Source organism: Phocoena sinus, chromosome 7, assembly GCF_008692025.1.
Source record: "Phocoena sinus isolate mPhoSin1 chromosome 7, mPhoSin1.pri, whole genome shotgun sequence".
In the NCBI taxonomy this organism is placed as follows: domain Eukaryota; kingdom Metazoa; phylum Chordata; class Mammalia; order Artiodactyla; family Phocoenidae; genus Phocoena; species Phocoena sinus.
The window spans coordinates 62,758,560-62,777,534 of NC_045769.1; the positions used below are offsets into that span (position 1 = coordinate 62,758,560).

Here is an 18,975-nt window from a genome sequence, read left to right on the forward strand (position 1 = left end):
CTTTGAAGATTTAATACAGTGTGGTTGTGAAAGGGCACAACTACAGGGAACAGGAGAATTAGTAACTGTCTTGGCTGGACTCCCTACTAGCTTGGAGACACTGGGTAGGTTGGGTAACCTCTCTGTCTCACTGATTGCGTTAGTCAAATAGGGAGCTGGAAGACAAATAGAGGTCATGCGTGTACTAGGCCAGGGCTCCTGGTTTGACAACTGGATGGCTTTCTTGTTGCCTTTCAGTTTCCACCTGAGAGTAAAAAGAGAGACAGGTCTCCTACTTTCCTCCAAACATCTGCTCTAGGGCAGGCCTCTTTTGTCATGCAGTCCTGTTCACTGACCTTTGTGGGTCAGTGGTCAATTACTCTGCTATGGAAAAAACAGGCTACACACAATTCTTAGTCAAGGAATGTCACCACTGCAGCTTTTCATCATCCAGTTTAGCTTACTTCGCGTTGATGAACACCTAAATACTTCTCTACCAAGACAGCTGATGGCTTGGGTGTAACGGTGCTAAAGGGATGTTCCCGGCTGTCCCATGTCTTCTTCCATGCTCCACGACCCTCAGGGTCACAATGGGTTGAAGATGTCCCAACATCTCAGACCACCTCAAGTATCTGGAGAGACCAGGTCCTTTCCAACTGGATCCCTTGGCTTTAGAAGAAACCATCCTGCCAGTGGGGCCTCCTCTCCACAGAGGAGACCGTCTTTGGGCTCTTCCCTTAGGCATCAACCTAACTCTGTCCCGTCTCCCTTCTCCCTGGCCTGTGATCTAGACCCTGTTTTCTCTCTCGTCTGCACCTCCTCCTAACTCTGGCTGTTTCTAGCTCTGCTGACAGTGCTTCTAGATACGCCATATTAGAATATTTGGGATCTCTGATCTTTCTCCTTTTTTATTTCCTCAGATGTGGTTTTTTTCATGCCGTCTCTCTCCCTCTTTCTGGATGGCTCTCCTGCTTCAAGCATTGCTCTCCCATCCAGCCATGTCTCTCCATTCCTTTAAGGAGGCCCAGTAAACATTCCCGTGTTAACTAATGCCGGCTAACTCAGACTATACTTAAGGAGGCACGCACAGTCCCTACCCTCATGGAGCTTGCATTCTGACACAGAGAGTGAGAATAAAAAGAGATATCTACCTGGAACCTCAGCATGTGTGACCTTACTTGGAAATAGGGTCTTTGCAGATGCAATTAGTTTAAAACGAGGCCCTACTGGATTAAGGTGGGTCTTAAATCCAGCGATTAGTATCCTTATAAGAAGGCCATGTGAAGACACAGAAAGACACAGGGAGAATGCATGTGACAACAGAAGCTGAGAGTGAAGTGATGGGCCTAACAAGCCAAGGGATGCCAAGGATTTCTAGGACCCAGAAGGAGCTGGGAGAGGGGTATGGCAAGGATTCTCCCTCAGAGTCTCCAGTGGAAACCAATCTCAGTGACACCTTGATTCTGGGTTTCTAGTCTCCTGAACTGTGAGAGAATAAATTTCCATTGTTTTAAACTACAAAGTTTGTGGTAATTTGTAGCCCTAGGAAACTACAATAATATGAGAAGGGGGAGCTGATGGATGTTAAAGGTTTAACTAGAAGAAAGAGGAGAAAAAGATCAAGTCTGTGCATTCAGCTTGAATTGGCTAGCAAGGTGGGGATGGGGTGGTGGGAGAAAAACTAGGAATAGGAGCTAGGGAAATGGCCATTATTTGTATTTAACAAACACAAATGTATGAATTAAGATGTTCCATCCATTGTCCCAAGCCCTTTATAAAAATTAACTCATTTAATCCTCATAGGAACTGTAAAAGGCAGAGACCACTATTATTCCCATTTTACAGCTGAGGAAACTGAGGCGCAGGGAGGTTAAATGATTTTCCCAAGAAAGTCACACACAGCTAGAGAATGGCAGACTCAGGGTTCAAACCTAAGCAGTTTTGCCCTAAAGTCTGAATTCCTAAATATTACAGGGTACAGCCCATTTATTTAAACATTTAAAAATGATTAACCTCCACTGTCCTATTTTTTAATTTACAAATGGAAATAAAATTCAGACTATTTCATTTACATGCCTGGGCCTTTAAGGGTCCCACAGATTAGCTGCTGCAGAAGGAGGCTCTGGCCGGTGTTTGATGACCCACCTAGAGGACAGACTCAGGCATTATTTCCAGCAGGGACACTGGGTAGGTTTCCTGGTTGGTGATCTAGGCTGGGTAAGCTTTCCTGCCTTCACCACGGACCTGGCAAAGGTGCCCACTGTACCTGGCAGAGGGCGCATAAAGATGAGGCACAGAAGCCCAGCCTTCCCCTCCTCACCACTGAGGGCCAATGGCGCGAGGACCCTGTGGTTTCTGGCTGGAGTGATGGCTGGTCAGCAGACATCTTATCAGAATTTAAAGAGGCCAACTTGTTGGAGGTCCAACAGGCAAATGCCACCAAAAGCAGCACAAAGTCTAATTCTTAAAGAATAGAATCTCATTGACACTTTTTTTCCCCCACTACAGCTGCATCAGGAACCCTGGCCTCCATCTCCACCACACAAAACAAGTCTAGTAATTTTAGGCCTATGAGAGCATTTTCCACTTTGATTCTTCACTACTTAATTCCAGTTATTATTCCAGTCAAACTTTGACAGAGTTCAAAGAAAGTCTTGTCTGGGAACTGCTTTCTCTAACTTGGAGGCTAAGGAGGGAGGCTTTCCCTCACCCTAGAGGTCAGTTTCTTGGAGCATCACTGAGGAATTTCTCTTCCATTCTAGCTTCTAGGGACTGCCTCTCTCTTCTCTCCCAACTCCCAGCAGCCTCAGGTTGGATTCATTTCTTATAATTTATGCTCTGCCTGTTTCCAAAAAGGACTTGGGGGGTGAGCGTCATAGATCATTTGCTCCTGTGGCTATGTTAGTTGGCTCTATTTTAGTACTCCTCTCAAGCCTGTGGTAGGCATGTTGGTCTTGGTTCCATCTGAGACCGTCCCCCCTTGTTAAAAAGTGTGTATTTTTAGAGCAGTTTTAGGTTTACAGCAAAATTGAGGGGGAGGTACAGAGATCTCCTCTAACCCTTTGCCCCCATACATACACAGTCTCCCCATCATCAACATCCCCCATCAAGTGTATATTTGTTACGATCCATGAACCTACACTGACACATCGTAAGTTCCCATAATTACCCAAATTGCATAGTTTACATTACAGCTCGCTCCTGGTGCTGTACATTCTATGAGTTTGGACAAAAGTATAATGACATGTATCCATCATTATGGTACCATACAGAGTATTTTCACTGCCCTAAAAATCCTCTGTGTTCCGCCTATTCATCCCTTCCCACAGCTCCTCACCCCCTGACAACTACTGGTCTTTTTACTGTCTCCATAGTTTTGCCTTTTCCAGAATGTCATACGGTTGGGATCATACAGTATGTATCATTTTCAAGTTGGCTTCTTTCACTTAGTAATATGCATTTAAGATTACTTCATGTCTTTTGTGGCTTGATAGCTCACTTTTTTTCAGTGCTTAAAACTATCCCGTTGTATGGATGTGCCACGGTTTATCCATTCGCCTACAGAAGGACATCTTGGTCACTTCCAAGTTTTGGCACTTAAGAGTAAAGCTGTCTGAATCTGTGCAGGTTTCTGTGTGGACACAAGTTTTCAACTCCTTTGGGAAAACACCAAGAAGAATGATTACTGGATCATACAGTAAGAGCATGTTTAGTTTTATAAGAAACCTCCACACTCTCTTCCAAAGTGGCTGCACCATTTTGCACTCCCACCAGCAATGAATGAGAGTTCCTATTGCTCCACATTCTCACCAGCATTTGGTGCTGTCGGTGTTGCAGATTTTGGCTATTCTAACAGGTAAACAGTGGTATCTCACCAATGTTTTAATTTGTATTTCCCTGATGATGTATGATGTGGAGCATCAGACTGTCTTCCTCTCTTCTTAAGGGAAAAAAAGCCAACATTTTTATGTTGTTTTTGTGACCACCCCCAAAGCATCCAGCACAGTGTTCTTTACAGACAGGATGTTCAGAATGTTTGGGGGGAAGGACAGCAGATCGGGAGTCAGGCAGTCTGAATTGCGGGAGGTTTCTTAGCCACAATCTGTAAAATGGGATAAAATCCCTAACCTACCTCTCAGGGTTACTATGATAATTACAGGAATAAGGTTAGTGGAAGTCCTTTGCATGAATGTATGAATTGTAAATTGCCATGCAAAAAGTATAAGATGTTATAAAAATAAGCATTTCTATTGGTTAATCAAGAAGGAAACAACTCTTACCTTTAGGATCATTCTGGCTTCTTATAAAACAAAGTTATTTACTTTCCTCTAAATTTTTCTTAAAAAGACAAATTTCTGAAAGTTTATAGTAGCTTTATTCATAATCGCAGGAACTGGAAACAAGTGTCCTTTAGCTGGTAAATGGACACAACTGTGGTACATCCACAGACCAGAATTCAGCTCAGCAATGAAAAAGAACAAACTACTGATAAATGTAACAACACTGATGACTCTCAAAAGCATTATGATAAGTGAAAGAAGCCAGACTCAAATATCTATATACTGTATGACTCCATTTATATGACATTTTGGAACATGTAAAATTACAGGGACAGGAAAACCATTAGTGATCACCAGAAGCTGGGGGTGGGGAAGGGATGGACGACAGAAGGGGCATGAGGGAACTTTTGGAAACGTTCCTTTTCTTGATTGTGGAGGGGGTTACCTGACTATATGTGTTCACCCAATTTTATCAAACTGAGTTTTACTCTGTATAAATTATACCTCAATAAATCTGACTTGCAAAAAGTCACCAGAATTTTTAAAAAATAAAAGGATAAGTCCTCCTTATCCTCAAACTGGATTGTTCCTGGACAGCAGGAATGCAATTGCTTTCTAACCCACGTGGAGGAGGAGAGTCTGGTGAGGAAAGCCTTGCTGTTGACGAGGGACCCTTCACAATCGTTTGCATCACTGACCATAGCTGGTTTTGACACTAAGCACTTGGCTCAAAGTCTATGAAATGAGCAGGCTCTGGTTGCTTGTACATCTCACCCGTCACAACTTTATTGATGAGAATGGCTACCAGCTGTCACCTCTGCCTCTGCCTCTGTGCTGGGTGATTCAGACTTCATGGCCACAGCAAATCAAGCCGTGATCCTGCAATGGCTCTTCATGTTGGGGTTTGAACTCTTGGCCAAATGGCTGTCGCTCAGTTGTTATGTTGCCAATCACCCGTCACTGTGGGTTAAATGTGACAGGCTCACCAACATCTTCCAACTCTTCAGACATCTGAAAGGCGACTTGCTTTCCACGCCAGCAAGTCTGGGTGATGTTTAACTCCTGGATTTTAGAATTTCTGACTTCTGGAAGGAGGTGAGGAGGAGACTTGTTATTTTACAGAACAAGTTGCAGAAGGGCCTCAAACCCCTGAGTGGGAAAAATGATGTCAGGAGCACACCACCTAAGTCGGAACAATTTTGAGGTCACTGAAAAATGTATCCACACAAATGAACCAAGCTCTCGGCGTGATGGAGAGTAGCTCTTGATAAAAACAAAACCACCTGAAATCTTTCACATGTTATTGTTGTATTTTAATTTTTCCCTGTCAGATAAGCAAGACGTAAGTTAAGATTTGGAAAATTCTTTTATAAAGGCTTTATTGTAACTGTATTTGAGATTTGACAGGTACTATTTTTTTCTTCTCCAAAAGTGAGAGAAATAGTTTCATCTTTTTGAAGTTATAACATTATTATTCTAATCATAGAAGAGTATTTCACAGACAATTTTTTGTCCCCCTCAAGTTAAGTTCATACTTAGGAAGGGGGAACAGAGAGGAAACTAACATTTACTGAATATCTGCCATGTGCCGGGTCCCATGCAGCATGCTTTGTGTATATTATCTGCTATCATCTTCACAACAGTCCTGAGAATTAGACCTTAATAAGCCTCACTTTATAGCTAAGGAAACTAAGGCTCAGAAGTTAAGTAATTTCCCCCAAACCATATGACAAATGGTGGTATAGCCAGGATTTGAAGTCAGTAGTTCTGACTCCAAAGTCCACATGCTTAGGATGGTATATAAAACTCTCCCCAAAGTTTTGACTGGTACTCTATGTCCAAGTGCCATACCCAAGATGGAAACCATCTAGTAGAGCATGTTCTACTAGGAAGAGCATTGGGTAAAGACTCAGAAGAGGGCTCTGATACCAGTCATTAGGCTCACGTAACACATAAGGGGAGACAACTTATGTAGACTCTCTGTGCTTCTGTTTCATCTATTTAGGGGGAAACAAAATCTGCCTTTGTACACACAGGAGTCTTTTGAGGAAAAAAGCCTGATAATTCTTGCCATAGCACAGTTAATTTTTCCTCTGAATGTTTCTTTACTGTAACTTGGATAGAGCCCAATAACTAATAAGGGTTAGAAAACGTGATACCACATTTTATGATTCTATGTGAAAAAACATGAAAAGACATAAAGGCAACTCGAGTGTGTTTTTGACACCATTATTAACCAATTATTACTGATCATAAAGTTGTTGCTTCACTCAATGTTGAGGTGGTAAGGATACCATTTTGGGCACTGCCTTTTTGCAGCCAGATTCTAGAGCTCTACATGAGGTCCATAAAGGAGGAAGCGATTCCAAACTGAAGAGGTTCTATCCATGGGCTTGCTCTGAAATTTAATCTTGAGTCCTGGGGTGCCAACTGCTGCACCAAAGTTTCATCTTGAGCATTTCCATGCCATGTCAGTATGATATCGGGCACAAGTGGACGTCAAACACACTTTGGCTTTGCAGCTTCTTCTCTGTGCATTAGGTGAATAGTACCCTGCCCTCTGCGTGTTTAATTCTAACATAGGCAATACTTTGATTCCATAGCAAAGGACATGCCTTTGCATCACAGGTTATTTTTCATGGCAAGAATTCTACTGCTTGTGCCCCTTGAGGTTTGGCAGATCCCATTTCTCGACAGAAACCTTGAAGCTACGGCCAGGCCTCCTCTCCGCTATAAACCGCTTTCTTGAAGCCATGCTTTCGGGGCTCTCTGTATGTCCTGACCCTGCTCACAGACAACGCACATTTCCCCAAAGTAAATCACAATGCTTGTCCCCCCAAACATTTTCCCCTCCAAAACGTTATGCCTGTGGCTGTCAGACACCAGCCACAGACCTTTATCTACAGAGAGTTAGAGAAAGCCAGACAGTGCAAGTGGACTCAGCAGGACCCTTGTGTAAGCCTGAAGGGCACCCTGCCTTTGGTTAAGCAGAGCTTTAGAAGACAGTGGAGCTAGCGTGAGCTGACAGTTCACCTCAAGCTCAGATGCTCCAGTTAATTCTTTCCCCTAGATGCTGCTTTACTGTTGTGTGGAAATGGCCTAAAACACCAGAAAAGGACAGGCAGCTGGCTCCTGCCAAGAAGAGTTCGCAATCTGTCTTCTCTCACATTTTGAGGGGTTATACTTTTTTGTGCAAGATGACCAGGAATCTTTCTAAGAGATAGAAACGGAGTGAGCAAAGAAACATTGGAATAGAGGTAGAATGACAAATAGAGATGCATAAAGGAGTGACAAAGAGCAGCTTGTTTTCCTTCTGTCTGTTCAAAGTGGACCTTTTCTCTCGATGGTACATTCGCTTGACTTTCCTCTACCGTTGGGCTTGCGATCAACAACCTGCTTATGCACAGATTCGACAGACTGAAAAATATCTACCTAATTATTTTCACCTTCAAGAAGCAGGGGCCATTCTCAGTGTATATCCTCAGCTATATTTTATAATGATTTTGACTCTCTGGAGTTTTACACAACTCCCTTCCATTGAACGTTGACATAATATAGAGGACCTGATTATACAAACAGCATCCATTTGAGGGAGAGAATGTTTTTTAGCCCTCTGTATTGAAGATGGAAAATTTGAGGCCCCAAATGAAATCCTATTGCTCATCTTGGTAGTAGCTCCAACATAAAGCAGGTACTTAAACAGTAGTTGAATAAGTGAATGAAAGAAAGAAATTTCCGAATTTAAAATATAGTTGTCCTGCGCACCTAGGGGTATTTCTGGAAATCTCGTTCTAGGAAATTATTGTAACCACCTAGTCATTGCCAACCCACCAAAATGCTAAAGGAACCAGCCTTTCAAAGTTAGAAAAGACCAGGAGGAGGCCTTACCCTGAGAGAGATTGAAAAGTTCAGGCAGTTTTAAACACTAAAATCTTGGTTCCAACGTGAGGTAGGGGTCGGGTTTCTATAAGAAGTTAACCTGGAGGAGGGGCAGAGCCTGTCTGGATTCTCTGCTTGCTTTCCTCTCTGGAAGCTGCATTTAAAGCAACTCTCATTGGCTGGAGCCACATGATGCGCTGCCCAGAGGTTCCAGCTGCAGCTGGTTTAAAATGCCTGCTCACAGGCTCAAGGAAGAGGCCCCCTCAGCCTCCGCACGGTTGAGGCTGCCGCTCCAAAAAGCACTCCCCCCAAAGGGCATCAGAGGGAGAAACGGCCATAGATTTTAGTGCTGTTATCTCCTGGAGGACCGAGGAGGGGAGTAAGTAGGAAGCTGACCAGAGGACAGAGAGAAAGAGAAAATGACAATTTCCACAGCACTGAAGCAATTAGATGAAAAAGTGCTATCAACCAATGGGTTCTTCCTGCTCCAGGGGTGGCTGCGGGGGACAGGCGGGAAGGGAGGCTGGAAAAGCCAGCTCCTCCTGGAAACACTCTTTGCAGTTCCTTCCCAGCCGCTAGGGCTCCACTGTCACTTACTTGAGGCTTTTCCCCTGTGACATGGGGAGCCCAGCACTTTGCTCTCACTTAAAAAAAGATTTTGAATTAGAGGGGCAATTTTTTTTAAATTGTGCTTTCAAAAACTTAAAAGACTGAGACACTGTAGATATTTTTTTAAATTCCCTGCAGGCTGTTTGTTTTGATAGTATTTACTGAGGAAGGTATGCAATTTTAGTTGACAAAATCTAGTTATATCCACTTTCTGAAACTTAAGAATTCATTAAAAAAATAATAGGTTAGTTAGATGACTAATAAGGACCTACTATATAGCACAGAGAACTCTACTCAATACTGTCGAATGACCTATATGGGAAAAGAATCTAAAAGAGAGTGGATATATGTATATGTATAACCGATTCACTTTGCTGTACACCTGAAACTAACACAACATTGTAAATCAACTGTACTCCAATAAAAATTTAAAAAAATAAACACTAGAAACTCGGGAAAAAAAACAGATTAGTGATGGGATGACATACAATTATTAGTTTTTACTTAGAATACCCCATGTATCTGAACACTAATAGGTGCTCAATTATTTTTCTGATTAAAAAAGTACATGTTTTTAATTCTTTGGTGTTTAAAGGAGTGTGTTTTCCTATGGTAAGAGCCTATTATCAGCATTAATCAATAATTAAAAACACAATAAAGCATGCCACTTCTCACCAAGGTGACAATCAAAGTGGTTTCCCTCACCGCCAAAAAAAGAAACTGATAAAGGATACTTTTGCCCAGGTCCCCAGCTAGCTCTCTCCCTGCGACCCCACATCTCACAAAGGCCCTTTATTGCCGGCATAATGTTCTGCGCACAGGAAACGTGTGCGCATGTGCCAGGCGTGTTTTTCCGTTTGTTTTCTCTTCCAGAATTGCTCCCTGGCTGGTGAACAGTTTCGGGCCCACAGAGATCTCGAGACCACCAGCTCATGTATTTGAAAGGCATCTGTTTATTTTGAAAATGCAAATGTGGCCTACCTCAAAGACTGACAGGCAAGAAAAGACCCACGGAGCAAAGGGAGAGGTTTCCAATCTGGAGCCCTGTCCTTCCCTGTATCACACCCAGATCACTAGCTGTCAGAACCACTTAACAAGCTCCAGGAATCTGAGTGAAGGGCCCACAATTCAAATGAGAAGGCTCATCTCTCTCAAGACTAGCTAGGCAGATCGCTCCCCACCTGCTTCAAAGTACTGATGAGGTCACTTCCAAAAGGACCCTGGGCCTTTGAGATGGTGGCTCCTAGGCCGAGGACTGCCTGGAGGAGGGCCCTGGTGTAACAGGGACACCGGCCTCCTAACAACAGCAGCCCGGTCCTGGGGACGGATTCCTGGAGAAAGCCCGGGAAGGTTAATACCTCGACTTTGATCTCTGTCAAGGCATACCAGCAAGAATTAATTTACATTTCAGATGAAAAAGGTTGACAGCATGAAAAGGCATCTTGTTTCTGGTATGTGAATGTGCCGTAATAGATCGGGAATTCTGAAAGGAAGTTCTGAGGAAGCTAAAGGGATAAGCCGCGCGGCTGCTTTTATTGGGAAGGAGATGAAAGGAAAACAAATTTCAATATGTGCTGCTCTGTAGCAACATGTAGGCCAAATGCTTCCTAAATTTCAAGGGCTGTTCTTTTAAAACTATATAACATAGCTCAGCAACATGATTAAAAAAAAAAAAAAAAAAAAGACTATCGGCCAGAACTTGAAATATAAACAAACACATAGCACAGAATCTAAATTTCAAATGAAATGATTTGTTGAAAAAAATAATAAATTACAGAATAACCTTAGAAAATATCCAGAAACGGTTACGTTATGATAACATCCCTAAGCCACTTCTGCAGGCTTCAAAAGTAAGAGCACCCCTATGTTTGAGGCTTGTTCTACTTGAAATGTCTTAGTGGCACGAAGAAGAGCTTGGAATGAGAGGATTAGGCTTTGGGAAGAGCACACCCCGAAACGGAGACTTTGGAATGAGTTGCTTTGCTTTTTAGATCAACACATTGCCTTTGACTCTAAAGATAAGGAAAACATTCTCAAGTAAAAGTAAACTGCCCATAAAATTGCAAATGTTGTTACCCTATCTAAGTATCTTTACCACTAACACTGAACCAGCACCTCAGTTCCTGTCCATGGTGTTGGCTGAAGGGCAAAGTGATGCTGCCTGCTTTTGCTCTGGCTGAAACACTCTCCTGCCAAGAGGGCAAGGTGGCGTGAGTACCACCCTCAATGACTACATGTCTGCCTAAGCCCCTGCGGACTCAGAAGCTCCCGATGCCACTTGATAAGCAGGAACGATGGCTGCCAGGCTAAGAAGTGGGGTGCTTGCAAGGCTAAAGGAAAAAAAGAAACAACAAGAGGGAGCTCCTTAAAGAAGTGTGTTCTCTGTGGTCCCATGAAACAAAAGTACCCTCCCATGGTACCTATCCCATAGGTGCTGCAGTGAAGAGATGAAATCCTGACTGTCCTGATGTGATGAGGCTGCCCACTTGTCTGTTTTTATGCAGTGTTCACTTGGCAATAACAGAGTGCAAACAGGGAGCCCTCTAAAGATGATTTTCAGAGAGAGAAAATTTGATTTACTATCCCACATACTTTATTTATGATCAGTGGCTCAACAATATATAAGCTCAAAGTTTATATCTGAAAATGTATGTTGGGCTTTGGGCCAAACGGCAAGATCAGTCCAGCATCCTCTCTTAATGGCGGGGGCAGGGGTGGGGAGTACTGTGTGTGTGTGTGTGTGTGTGTGTGTGCACGCGTGTGTGTGTGTGTGTGTGTGTTGGGCAGTGGGGAAGTAGAGAAAAAAATGCACTTTGAGTTGTCTTTCTTAAGCTGCAACTAGAATTGCATCCTTCTTCCTGATGCTTTGAAGTTGTAGAGCTTAGAATTCCTAGGGGATGGTGTTAAAAGTTACACATTTGGATTTAAATGACACCCCTTCCTCCCAGATATTCTGGTTTTGAATGAAGTCGTCAGGTCTTTACCGGGCCAGAGAGTTCTGAGGAGTGTCCCTGGAGCCAGGCTCTGGGCAGGGACCTCCTCGAAAATGTTGCAGCTGTTTTATTTAAACGTTTGCTTCATGCATGGCAGTATCTGAAACCCTCTCCCTCTCCCTGCTGCTGAGTCCACTGGACTGGCCACTTCTCTCTCATTCTGTCTCCGATTTCTTGTGCTCTAGGAGCTCCTGGTGTGCCCTGTGGCCTGCTTCTTCCAGAGCCTCAGTTAGTCACATGCAGCTCCAAATGACAGAGGGAGCTGGGCCTCGCAGCCACCGTGGGTACTGCCATTCGCAGAAGAGCAGAATGACCTGGGAGCCAGGCACCAGAGCTCGAGGTGCTCAGGCAGCCACAAGCTGAGCCACAGTGCCCTCACCCTGTAGGGCCCAAAGGACTGCCTTAGCCACATACAGGTCTGGGTGTGGGAAACTCAGTTAGCCAGGAAAGTCCCTGAGCTGTTCCTATCTCTGTGATACCAAGAGACTGGTCAAGCATATAATCAGAGAATTCCAAGGTTGGAAGACGTCTTTTAGACCCTTTTAGCCAATGCTCTTGTTCACAGACGAGGGATGGGTGACTCCAAGAGGGAAAGGGATTTGTTCAGTTGGCAGTATGCAAAGTGGAATCTATCCAAACTGCCTGTGAACGAATTCTCGCTCTGTCACTGACTAGCTGTATGATCATGGACAAGTTACTTCACTTCTCTGTGCCTCATTTTCCCTCTCTTGTATTCCACAAAATTTGGAATACAAGGGTACCTACTTGGAGCATCCTTAGCCAAGTATGGCATGCAGCCAATTCTCACAATTATCACATGGGGGGGTGTGTGTGTGCATCAGAACAAGCACTAGAACCCTCCCTCACTAGAACTCTTGACTCCTATTCCAGTGCTCCTGAATTATTAATGTTTCAGCTTTTTGAAACTCATATGAACTTAATCACAGAATATTTCCAAGTGGACACTATGAAAATGATGTTTTAATTACCTGCTTGAATATGAACAGCAGACTCTCTCCTTCTGTTGCTTATTTTCTTAAATTTCCTCCGAGCATCATATCCTCTCCAGGCTAAAAATATAAAACCATGTGCTAGGAATGACATTAATTTAAGAATGTGCCAGAGAATTGATATAAGCTGTTTTCCCTCCAATCTATTACCCCTCTCCTCCTCCCTCCTACTTTCTCACTGAACAAAATAAGCAGAGCTACGTGAGTGATGGTGGGGAAGAGGGGCCTCTCTGTACTCTCAGCTTGGCCTCCGAGATGCTTCTTGATAAGGAGTTATTTTGGTTCAGGCAGTGAGTTTCCAGAACCCTCTGGATTCCACTTATGAATCACTTGGGACCCCTATCTAGGTGAGGTGGGTCCCTGTCATTCCAATCCATGGAGGAAGCTCTGTCTTCAGGACTTGGGGGGTGGGAGAGGACTGGAATAGCCCAACCCACTCCATATTTTTTATTGGGAGGAAGGAATAAACATGAAAGTTGAAGGAGAGAAAAATAAATAATAATGATTAGTAGCATCACAGTTACATTTGGTGAGGGAGGACTATGTGCAGAACTGTGCTCAGGGAGGGAATGCATGTGATAGGAAGGGAAAAGGCATGGGAAATGGATGCAGAAACGAAGAGAAAGGAAAAGGGAACCTGGGGGCAGGGGGCAGGGTGTTAAGTTCTTCAGACAGAGAACCAGGGCACTGAGCCGCTACCAGGAGCATGACCAGCTCTCCTTTTTGTTCTTGCCCTGAGCACCACAGCTCTCCAGTCGCTGAGTGAGGTCATGAAGTCCGGAGGGGACGTTATGATGCTGGGTTATGAGAACACAAAGGAATTCATCTACTGTGTTCAAGACCTGGGGCTTTCACAACCACTCGAGATAGCACAGGAACTCAAATGCTGTTTGTAGCACAAATGACACACGTGTATGTAAAGAGGCATTGACTGGGCTGGGCGTATGACAGAGCCTAGTGATTTGTTCCCTTGGTTTACAAGCTCTGTCTGGGGTAGAAAAGCCTCATGGACGTGGCAGTAGCAATTCTGATGTTGAAAACCTGGTAATGGACCTGAAGTGTATATGATGCGGTTAATCTGGGAGCTGAGGCACACGTCTGTGTGATTTGGGTATTACAACCATCCACTGCTACCGCCTCTATCTTGCCTCAGCTAGGGATGGCTTGTTTGCTTACCTGGAGGTTAGGGACCATGGTGGTCTTGCTCACGGCTATATCCCCAGGACCTAGCACAAGGTTTGGCCTGCAGTAGATACTCGATAAATATTTGCTGAAGCCAGGAAGAAAGGAAAGAAGAAGGAAGGAACGGAGGGAGAAGAAGGAACCACCAAGAAGAGCAATAGGAGAGTGGCCTCAAGTACTTAATGAAATGCCAAGATTCAGGACCGTTTACCTGACTGGATGACAACGGCCCCCTTCTCTCTCTTCTCTCTGACTCTTTTGTATCTCCTGGCTCCAAGCCACCCCTTGACATAGGCCTGCAGCACGGCCACTCTGCCTATGACTTCCCGCAGTAGCAAATTTAACTGCTCAACATGGTAATACTTGAGAAAAACCTGAAATGAGACATCAGTTTTAGCATTACGTGTGGGCTCCCAAACAGAAATTCACTCTGCTCCAACATATTCTTAATGTAAATATTAAAAGCATCATCCAAATAAAGTTTACAGTGGCTTGATTTATGCTAACATTACTGACTTCTTGGAAGCAAATACAATTCCCCTTCTAAGGTTGAGCCTATGTGGGACTATTGATATAAACAGACGATGAAGTTAAGAGGGTTTTGGGAGATCCTAAATGTTCTCTAGGCCAGCCTCAGTTTTGCCATGAGTTCCATTTTCTCAGCTTGATCTCTTTCTCCACAGCTCTGATGGAGGTGCTAACCAACAAAACTGACCCTCGGCCAACAGAAGTTCAGAGGGATTGGGGCCTGGATGACCCACAGTGATCTAATTATTTCTGCTGAGGGGCAGCAGTGTTGCCATCCACACTCAGGCGAAGGCTGGCTTTGTAGGGCAATTCAGAACGGACCATGAAAACCTGGGAGCCTGCAGGGACATGATGTTCCCCTGAATGAAAAGCTAGACATGATGAGACTACTAATCAGAGTGGGCAGGAAATATCACGCGTCTAAAAAAAATGCACAAAACTATAAAAGATACTCATTGTCATTCATATAATTTGTGTATTTGCCTGCGGTGCTGGAATAAGCAGCATTGAAAAAGGGACATTTAAAAATGAGCTCAAAGATCTCATTCTAGAAATGCTAAATGGTTCTCACTACATGTAGAACAGGAGGCAAACTCTCCTCCTCTGGTCACTGAGGTCCTGGGACTCCTGACCCAAGACCCGGCAAAAATCACTGTTAGCTTGGGGTCTTGTCTGCTAAGCTACACAATTTACAGAGCTATTCAAATCACTGATAAGAGACAAAGGTTCACAGCAGAGCAACTCAAGTGACAATCTAAACAACAAAGAAAGAACTACCTTTGTTTTTCCCAGCAGCCAGTGATCTAATCTGGACTTTTCCAAGATAGCAACACAGCTCTCTTTGCTAGCAAGAGGTGTTTGATGTGCTCTGAATGCCAAATAATAATACCTACAAAATAAAAGAGTGAAATAAAGCATTTTTAGTCACCATTTGATCCAGTATAGTAGAATTACTCTGGGCCCATTGACATATCTTGTTTTTTAATATCAAATATTTCTTGAGCATCAGTAATAGTGTACTAGGTAGTAGAATATATACAATTCATGCTTATTGGCTCTTACCTACTTTCATATTTTCTGCTATGTGTATTTTCCTTTTAATATTGCTTTGTAATTCATATTCAATACATACTTGGCATCTTTTGCATGCAAAATCAAAGTATCTAATCCTTTAAAAAACTGAAATTTAGACAGCTCTCCTAGTAAAAGTCATCATTTTAAATGTTAGTATTACTACTATAAAAATAATTTGTCATCTCATTGTATAAAATTTGACTCTGCTTTGAAAATCCCATCTGAAGCAATATGTAGATAGCAAAAATGATCATAGCCTAATACGACTAATTTTGTCTGTTAAGCTACATGTCTCTCTCAAGGTAAAAAGTTGGCGTGTTTTCTTGAGACAATCACCAAAACCACATTTGTCTTCCTAAATTACTCATTTTAATGAAATTCCATACTTCCAGATGAAAGAGTTTCTGGGTAGATTCAAAGAACACCACCAAAAGTGTTTTTCTCTCCTTTTCTTTCTTCTCCATATATATATATATATATATATATATATATATATATATATATATATGTATGTGTGTGTGTGTATATGTCCATATATATGTCTATGTCTATGTCTATGCATATATATGTATATAATGTTGAATACATCCTTTAGAAAACTTTACCTTAGTTTTTCTTTTAAAAACTTTTAAGGATCTTTCCTCTGCTCTTTGCTGCCATCTATAATTAAATTCAACTGCTTGGAAGTTTAAAAATAAACTTAATTTCCTTGTCAGAGGATTTTCCTGTCATTCCTCAGAAAGGGTGATCTGTTATTTTAGAATTGCTTTAAAATATAGAGTTGTTTTTACTTTTTAAGAAAATCACCAAAACATAAAATATGTCCTTTCCTCCTGCCAAATATTCCCACGTCTTTCTGTTTATGGAAAAATAAACACACCCGATTAACACTTGAGCCATTTAAATTTATCTTAGTGCTACAAGACTGTTTCACAAGTTAGGATTGAATGCTGAATTTGCTGAAAACATTTGCATTCAGAGATCCTGGGAATGATTCCAAGGCTCTGGGTCTCTGTTTCCACCTTTGAGGAGGAGGCGCAGTGCTCTCTCAGAGGCCCTGAATGGTGGCCAGGACCACGCTAGGTCATTTGGCCAAGCCCAGGAACCTGCTCGCAGCAGTTGTCTTCTGGAGCTAAGCCGGAGGAGGGACAGCCAGGAGTCAGGCTTAGGTCTGGGCAGTTCGTGGCATCAGCACAATTCTTTAGCCTAGTTTCTTCAGTCTAGTTTCTCCAGGACTGTAGTTTCAGTCATGGCTTCTTGGATTTGGATTTGACCAAAGCAAAAAGATTGTGTCCTAGAGTGCATGGGGTTGGTGGGAATAGATGGCAAATCTATAGGGGTGAATGTCTTGGGAAAGCTGAAGTATAGATAGCTTAAGATGTAAAAGTCAGTGGTAACACCAGGACTTCCTACTCTCTTTCCTTTAGGCCTGGCCGTTTAGAACATGGGCTCCCTTGGCTTTAATCAGCCAGGCTTGCTCAGGATGACTGCTCAACACTACTGGTGATGAAGTATTTGGAGAGAATCTAACGAATGACCAGCACTGTGCAAGATATAAGAAGACTGCAAGATATGTTCTAGCTCTCCATTCAAGTATTTATACTTGTTTTTTGAGCAACTGTGGATGCTTCTTAGCAATTTCTAAATAAGCAGAATGTATCTTGAACTGACATAAATACTAGAAATTAACTTTGATTTTTGACTCTTCAACCCAAATCTTTTAATTTATTATGGTGATAACATTCATATCTGGCTTAGTTCAGAAAGAGATGGGTAACAGTTATTGCAAAGATGTGAAGGTTTCAAAAACTATTGAGGAAACATGTAAGTGATATGCTTACAGGAATCATGTCAGAGAAAATACACTGTGCTTCCTCCACAGAGTAATGCTGTATTCTAGCAGATACCATGGCGGGGGGTGTGGGTGGGGGAGGAATTTGGCTGAGCTTCTGTGTGCTTCAATATAAGGGCAAAATTGAATGGCACCAAGATAAAAGATCTGCCAGCAAGGGGACATCTTTTGGAGAAGATCCATTCCACCCCCTTCTTGAAGCAGCTTGATGAGTTAAACAAGCAGGAGATATGCAACAGCAAAATAATACATGTAAAGATTTGTCTTGAGGGTCTGGGCACTTGAGAGCATTGTAAAGACCAGTTCTGCTCTGAGCTGTCTCTGATTGGAGTTTGAGCCCTGAGTTAAGAATGAGAAAGTCTCTGTTTCTAACCGTAGGTAACTCACTTACCTCTCTGTACTTGAATTCTCATAGGTGGCAATGGGAACCAAATAAGTGGTTCTTAACTCCTTTTTTTTTGATGTGGGGGCAAGACTCTGTGAAAATCTGGTAAAAGCTATACACGTTCTTTCTTAGAAAGATGCTCTTGACACAACACATTGCACACAATGCCAAGGAGTCCACATAGCTCCTGTTGGCCCTCCAAGGACCTAAGAGCTCTTCTCTCCTTCAGAACTCTATGGCAAGTGTTAAATTTCCCAAGGCCTCATCTTTTTTTTTTTTTTTTTTTTTTTTTATTTATTTATTTTTTTTGCTGTACGCGGGCCTCTCACTCTTGTGGCCTCTCCCGTTGCGGAGCACAGGCTCCGGACACGCAGGCTCAGCAGTCATGGCTCACGGGCCCAGCCACTCCGCGGCATGTGGGATCTTCCCGGACCAGGGCACGAACCCGTGTCCCTTGCATTGGCAGCCTCATCTTTTTTTAAGAATTTTTAAAAAAATTATTATTATTATTTTGGCCATGCTGTGTGGCTTGTGGGATCTTAGTTCCCCAACCAGGGATTGAACCCAGGCCCACTGCAGTGAAAGCACGGAGTCCTAACCACTGGACTGCCAGGGAATTCCCACATTATTGTTTATTAATAAAACACATTTCTGTTCTTGATCTGGTGGTAGATGTGGGTAGTGTGTTCGTTTTGTAATCATCCATTGACTGGATAAGACCTCATCTTATTAAATCACATAAGCTATTAAAATAGTAAATATCCAGTTGAAAAATATCTCTATTCAAAATGTTATTTAATTTTCTGCCTAAAATGTCTTGTTGTATGGAATGCAGACTTTTCAAGGAAAAGTTTTAAAATACAACAGGCAAAGCGGTTTGTAAAGTGCTAGTAAAAGCAATAGGCAACTAGAGACACATCCTTCTTCACTTAAACGCTAGAATCATAAACTGGAAGGATCTGTATGATCCTAGGATATACTCGTTTTCTACTGCTACATAACAAATTTAATGGCCTAAAAAGTAGACGTTTATCATCTCATAGTTTGTGAGGGTCAGGAATTTAGGAGCAGCTTATCTGCCAATTCTGGCTCAGGGTCTTTCATGAGATTACAGTCAAGATGTCGGCCAAGGGTGCAGTCATCTAAAGGCTTGACTAAGGCTGGAGGATCTATTTTCAAGATGGTGCAGCCACAAGGCTAAGGG

The 18,975-nt window shown here is 42.8% G+C and overlaps 1 protein-coding gene across 1 annotated transcript in view; it reads right to left on the minus strand.

Moving 5' to 3' along the window:
* Positions 1–18,975, minus strand: part of MYO3B (myosin IIIB) — a 428,930-nt gene that overhangs the window by 118,429 nt on the left and 291,526 nt on the right. The window contains exons 26-28 of the mRNA XM_032638633.1: positions 15,238–15,349; positions 14,144–14,306; positions 12,730–12,810 (exon numbers count right to left, since the gene is read on the minus strand). Of these exons, the coding sequence (XP_032494524.1) occupies positions 12,730–12,810; positions 14,144–14,306; positions 15,238–15,349 (356 nt within the window). The remainder of the gene's footprint in view (positions 1–12,729; positions 12,811–14,143; positions 14,307–15,237; positions 15,350–18,975) is intronic.